This window comes from Myotis brandtii, unplaced genomic scaffold, assembly GCF_000412655.1.
Source record: "Myotis brandtii unplaced genomic scaffold, ASM41265v1 scaffold601, whole genome shotgun sequence".
Classification (NCBI taxonomy): Eukaryota; Metazoa; Chordata; class Mammalia; order Chiroptera; family Vespertilionidae; genus Myotis; species Myotis brandtii.
The window spans coordinates 2016455-2023334 of NW_005370276.1; the positions used below are offsets into that span (position 1 = coordinate 2016455).

The 6880-nt window shown below is 51.5% G+C and overlaps 1 protein-coding gene across 1 annotated transcript in view; it reads left to right on the forward strand.

Moving 5' to 3' along the window:
* MYBPC2 (myosin binding protein C, fast type) overlaps nt 1-6880 on the forward strand; it is a 26713-nt gene that overhangs the window by 3809 nt on the left and 16024 nt on the right. The window contains exons 5-10 of the mRNA XM_005879630.2: nt 98-143; nt 269-328; nt 1029-1228; nt 1465-1597; nt 4798-4922; nt 5022-5127. Of these exons, the coding sequence (XP_005879692.1) occupies nt 98-143; nt 269-328; nt 1029-1228; nt 1465-1597; nt 4798-4922; nt 5022-5127 (670 nt within the window). The remainder of the gene's footprint in view (nt 1-97; nt 144-268; nt 329-1028; nt 1229-1464; nt 1598-4797; nt 4923-5021; nt 5128-6880) is intronic.

A 6880-nucleotide genomic window follows, 5' to 3' on the forward strand; every position in this document is an offset into this window, starting at 1 on the left:
GCCCAGAGAGGGTGGCAGGGGCCCTGCAGGCTGCTCTTGGTCTGCGGTCAGGACGTGCCTCCAGCTCACCTTCTCTCCCCCCTTTGCCTCTCCCCAGCGACTCAGGACTCCGCGGGGCCGGTCCTAGAAGAATTCAAGCGCTCGTAAGTGACCCTGGACCCTGGGGTTCCCCTTGGGAGAAGGGAGGATCGGGGAAGGCAAGGAGTGGGGACCCAAGGTGAGCCTGGGGGGACCTCAGGAGTTCACGCCCCCCTCTCCACGGCCGCAGGGGTGAAGGGAAGTCCGAAGACGCGGGCGAGCTGGATTTCAGCGGCCTGTTGAAGAAGAGGTGAGTCCACCCCTCCTGGCAGAGAGAAGACGGAGGCTCATGGAGGAGGAGGGGGGGGGTGAGGCCATCTATGGACTCCCTGCCCGGCCCTCCACCACCGCCTCCATCCCCTCACTGCCCGCCCACCAGCCACCCAACGTCTGCCCGCCAGTTCACCTCCCTACACACCTTTTAACCCTCCACCCTCACCTCCACTTTCCTACCCACTCTGGCTCCTTCTCATCCACTTGTTCACCCAATCCAACACCTATGCAGCCATGTGCCCACCCACCACCTGCCAATCTCACCCGCCCATCCAGCCAGCTCCCTACTGACCCATGGACTAATCCATCTACCTACCTACCTGCCCTTTGCCCATCCCTCTACCCACATGTCCATTTACCCACCCGCCGTCTCCCCGCCTGCCCTTCTGTCCACCTGCCGTTACACTGAGCCACCCAGTTCCGAACAGGGAAGGGATGGCATCTGATGTGGGGGTCAGAACTGTCCCCCTGGGGCAAGGTGGGGGGCAGACTGCAGGGGGACAGACAGGATGGAGGCCAGGAGACCAGGGAGGAGGCTGGGGTGATGGTCCAGGAGGGAGAGAAGAAAGGGTCACAGGCCCAGAGACAGAAAGTGGCCCGGGCAAGGCACCCAGCAAGTGGGCGGAGAAGGCGGAGGGAGACCCCGCGGTGGCCTGGCCTGCTCTCCCCGCCCTCAGGGAGGTGGTTGAGCAGGAGAAGGAGAAGAAGAAGAAGAAGGACGATGATGACCTGGGCATCCCGCCTGAGATTTGGGAGCTCCTGAAAGGGGCAAAGAAGAGCGAGTATGAGAAGATCGCCTTCCAGTATGGAATCACCGACCTCCGGGGCATGCTGAAGCGGCTCAAGAAGGCCAAGGTCGAGGTCAAGAAGAGTGAAGGTCAGTACCGGCCTGAGGGAGAGGGGCCCTGCCCATAAGAACCGCGGCATCGTGGGTATCAGATGTTGGGACCCCGGACCCATCTTCTCAGGGACCTCCAAGCTCTTGACCTTGACCTTGACCTCTTTTTGACCTTGGAGAGCTCATGGTCTGGGGAGGGAGACTTGGCAGCTCTGGGATGACCAGGGCAGGGAGGACCTCTTAGCTCCACCCGCCCTGCATCCCTTGCCCTCCAGCCTTCACAAAGAAGCTGGACCCAGCCTACCAAGTGGACAGAGGCAACAAGATCAAGCTGGTGGTGGAGATCAGTGACCCAGACCTTCCCCTCAAGTGGTACAAGAACGGCCAGGAGATCAAGCCGGGTAGCAAGTACGTGCGTGTGGCCGTCTCTGAGTGGGGTGGGGTGGGGCGGGGATCTGGGGCCCAGAGAGAACCCCCTGAAATAAGGCCAGCCACTCTGAACCCAGAAAGGGCACTCCCTCCCCCATGGGAAAAGTCCAAGTACCTCAGTAGAAGACTAGATAAAAGCACTGGAGACCAGGAATTCCGTTGAGAAGAAACCCAAATGGCCAGTGTGCTGTGAAGTACACATTCAGTCTTGCAAATGGTAAGAACAACAATAACGGTAATAATGCCAATCAGCCCTACCCGGTTTGGCTCAGTGGATAGAGCGTCGGCCTGCAGACTGAAGGGTCCCGGGTTTGATTCCTGGTCAGGGGCACATGCCCGGGGTGTGAGCTCGATCCTCAGTAGGGGCCGTTCAGGAGGCAGCTGATCAATGATTCTCTCTCATCATTGATGTTTCTATCTCTCTCTCCCCTCTCCCTTCCTCTCTGAAATCGATAAAAATATATTTTTAAAAAGATACAAAAAAACCATTTTGATGGTTCAATTTTAGGTATTTATCTTAAGGGAGCCATCATGGTTATGTTATGTAGCTGCCAGGATGCTGACCTAAGTATTGGCTATTGTAGCAAAACATGGAAAACAACCAAAATGTACAATTCTGTGCTCAGGTGCTGTAAAGATATTCTAAAATACATGCTGACTGGGAGAGCTGTTTAAGATTATTGTGTGCAGAAGCACACTTCCCATCTGCTTCACAAAATGTTATTTGCATATCCTATATAATAAAGAGGTAATATGCAAGTTGACCACCACACCCTCGCACAAAAGATGGCCGCCCCCATGTGGTCAAAGATGGCCACCACAAGATGCCTGGCAGGGGAGGGTAGTTGGGGGCAACCAGACTGGCAGAGGAGGGCATTTAGGGGTGACTAGGCCGGCAGGGGAGGGCAGTTTGTGGCAACCGGACCGGCAGGGGAGGGCAGTTGGGGGTGATCAGGCTGGCAGGGGAGCAGTTAGGCGTCGATCAGGCTGGCAGGGGAGTGGTTAAGGGGTGATCAGGCTGGCAGGCAGAAGCGGTTAGGGGCAATCAGGCAGGCAGGCAGGCAGGCGAGCAGTTGGGAGCCAGCAGTCCCGGATTGTGAGAGGATGTCCATCTGCTGGTTTAGGTCCGATCCCACAGGGACATCCCCTGAGGGGTCCCAGATTGGAGAGGGTGCAGGCTGGGCTGAGGGACAACCCCCCAGTGCACAAATTTTGTGCACCAGGCCCCTAGTCTATATATATATATGAAAGCCTAAGTGACCATTGCAACCAAAGTTGACCAGTCACTATGACGTGCACTGACCACCTGGGGGCAGACGCTCAATACAGGAGCTGCCCCTGGTGGTCAGTGCGCTCCCACAGCCAACCTCCTGTGGCCCTCATGGCCCCGATCACCAGCCAGGCCAAGGGACCCCACCAGTGCACAAATTTGTGCACCGGGCATCTAGTGTATAGATAAAAAGATTGGCAAGACAGAGGCCAAAATGTTTGCATTTGGTGGGACAGTTATGGATGGGTCCTTTTTTTTTTTTTTTTTTTTTTTGGTTTTTTTTTTTGTTTTTAATTAGTTTTTAGAGAGAGAGGAAGGGAGAGGGAGAGAGAAAAACATCCATGTGAGAGAGAAACATCCATCAGCTGCCTCCTGCATGCCCCCTACTGGGGATCAAGACCGAAACGCGGGCATGTGCCCTGATCAGGAATTGAACCTTCAGTATGTGGGACAGCACCCAGCCAGCTGAGCCACACTGGCCAGGGCTACATGGGTTCTTTTTTAAAGTGATTTTTTTCCCCTTGGCTGTGTTTTCTCAATTTGTCACCATGAGCATTTGGGGTAAGATAAAAACTTTCGTTAGTGATGGTGCAGGTTAAGTTGCTGTAACAGAGTCCCTAGAACACATGACTTTAATTGGGGTTGTATTTCTAGTTGGTGGAGGTAGGGGGACCAGCTCTTTTCTTACAGACTTTTCGGCATCCGAGTTTCCATATTTCTGGCTACACCATCTGTATGGTTGAAGCTGGGTCGTAGGCACGTCTGTGTCTGGAGGAAGGAAGGAGGGAAGGAGAGAAGTCCACAGCAGGCACTCAAAATTGGAGATGACCTAGCACAGTGGTTCTCAACCTTCTGGCCCTTTAAATACAGTTCCTCATGTTGTGGTGACCCCCAACCATAAAATTATTTTCGTTGCTACTTCATAACTGTAATGTTGCTACTGTTATGCATCGTAATGTAAATATCTGATAGGCAGGATGGTCTTAGGCGACCCCTGTGAAAGGGTCATTCGACCGCCAAAGGGGTCGCGACCCACAGGTTGAGAACCGCTGATAGCAGATATGCACATCATATCCACCGTGTTCCCCACCTGAGGTCCGCTGGCCCGAGCTCAGTGGTTCAGCCCTCCCAGCTGCAAAGGAGGCTGGGAAGCGTAGTTCTCTAGGTGGGTCGCCGGGTGCTGCAGCTAAGGGGAAGGAGAGGATGGGTATGGCCTAACAGTCAGCAATTCCTCTGTGGGTATTTATTAAATACAAGAAGTTGGACTGTGGTCCTGGCCAGTTTGGCTCAGTGGATAGGGCAGTGGTTCTCAACCTTCCTCATGCCTCGACCCTTTAATACAGTTCCTCATGTTGTGGTGACCCCCAACCATAAGATTATTTTCGTTCCTACTTCATCACTGTAATTTTGCTACGGTTATGAATCGTCATGTAAATATCTGATATGCAGGATGTCTTCTCATTGTTACAAATTGAACATAATGAAAGCATAGTGATTAATCACAAAAACAATATGTAATTATATATGTGTTTTCCGATGGTCTTAGGCGACCCCTGTGAAAGGGTCGTTCGACCCCCAAAGGGGTCGCGACCCACAGGTTGAGAACCGCTGGGATAGAGCGTCAGCCTGTGGACTGAAGGGTCCCAGGTTCGATTCTGGTCAAGGGCACATGCCCGGGTTGCGGGCTCAGTCCCCAGTTGGGGGCCTGCCGATCAATGATTCCCTCTCATCATTGATGTTTCTATCTCTCGCTCCCTCTCTGAAATCAATAAAGAAATATATTTTCAAAAAAAGAAGAAGAAGTTGGACTGTGTACCCCCTCCCACATAATTTCTCTCTGAGCGGGCGGCTCCACCCCAGGGCCAGGGTCTGCTCCAGGCCCTGGACCGAGATGAGGTTCTTGCACCAGGTACGTGTTTGAGAACGTTGGTAAGAAGCGAATTCTCACCATCAACAAGTGCACGTTGGCGGACGATGCCGCGTATGAAGTCGCCGTCGGCGATGAGAAGTGTTTCACTGAGCTCTTCGTCAAAGGTGAGGCCGGGGTTGGGGCCTGGGCTTGGGGACTGGGGTCTGGAGGGGCTCCGGAGACCACTTGACCTCCTGTCGTCCCCCCCCGCCCTGTGCCCACAGAACCTCCAGTGCTGATTGTGACACCCCTTGAGGACCAGCAGGTGTTTGTGGGCGACCGGGTGGAAATGGCCGTGGAGGTGTCGGAAGAAGGCGCCCAGGTCATGTGGTGAGTGATCCCCCATCTCCACTCAGGTGCCCCCCGCTTCTCTGCACCAGCCCGATCTTTACGGCCTCTCGTGGAGGCCCTGGGCCTCTACCCGGGAGTCCCCCAGAGGCCTCAGCCTCTCTCTCTAAATTCTGACCTTCACCATCTAGAAATTCTAGAACAGTGATGGCGAACCTATGACACGCATGCCAAGGTACATGCCCTTGACCGGAATCGAACCTGGGACCTTTCAGTCCGCAGGCCGACGCTCTATCCACTGAGCCAAACTGGTTTCAGCAACCACCAGCCGAATCTTTACAGCCTCTCGTGGAGGCCCTGGGCCTCTACCCGGGAGTCCCCCAGAGGCCTCAGCCTCTCTCTCTAAATTCTGACCTTCACCATCTAGAAATTCTAGAACAGTGATGGCGAACCTATGACACGCATGTCAGAGGTGACACGCGAACTTATTTTTTTGGTTGATTTTTCTTTGTTAAATGGCATTTAAATATATAAAATAAATATCAAAAATAGAAGTCTTTGTTTTACTATGGTTGCAAAGATCAAAAAATTTCTCTATGTGACACGGCACCAGAGTTAAGTTAGGGTTTTTCAAAATGCTGACATGCCGAGCTCAAAAGGTTCGCCATCACTGCTCTAGAACATCTGACTTCTACCTATTCCACCCCTTTTCCTGATCCCTGCTATTTCAGATTCATTAAATCATTTATTCATCCATTTGGCCAATCATCCATCCTCTGGCTTATCTATTCATCTCCCCAGCCTCCCAGCCCCTATCCCCCCATCCACTCATCCATTCACTCATCTAGTCATCTATCCACCCATCCATCCATCCACCCACCCACTCACCCGCCCATCTACTCCTCCATTCATGCATTCCCACATCTGTTCACCCATCTGACAGATGTTTAGTAAGCACCGACTGTGTGGTGGCACTCTTCTCTGTGTTGAGATAAATGGAAAGAAAATATGTCACCATGGCCCCTGCCCTCGTGGAGTTTATAATCTGGTCAATTTCCGGAGTGTGTGGGTGTGAGAGACGGAGACAGGTATTAGTCAAGTCCTCACATGAATAAATATAAAAGTTTTGTTTTGACAAGCGTTTCAGAGGAGCCGTAACTGATGCTGTAACCAGTTTTTAAAAAAAATCCTCACCCGAGGATATGTTGCTGTTTTGTTTTTTTAAAAACATATTTCTTTATTGATTTTAGAGAGGAAGGGAGAAGGAGAGAGAGATAGAAACATCAATGATGAGAGAGAATCATTGATACTGCTTCTCCAAATATAAGGAAAATAAATAAAAAATAACCCCCTGAGTACTGTTACAAAATTTAAAAGAAATTTAGTTAAGTTTAACAAAGCTACTATTTGGCTGCAAACAACCCTAGGCCCCGCCTATGGTAATAAGTAGGGCTAGGTACTATAAATACAATAATCCTGAAATCTTGGTGACTTAATACAATTTTTAAAAAAGTTGTGTGTTTTTTTTTAATTGAATTTAGAGAGAGAGAGAGAGAGAGAGAGAGAGAGAGAGAGAGAGACCTACTGTACGAGCCCTGACTGGGGATCGAACCTGCAACCTAGGAATGTGTCCTGACTAGGAATCCAACCGGCGACCTTTTTTTCTTTTGGTGTATGGGATGATGCACCAACCAACTGAGCCACCCGACCAGGCCTGTAACCACCTTTTTTTTTTTTTAAATATTTTTATTGGTTTCAGAGAGGAAGTGAGAGAGAGAAACATCAATGATGAGAA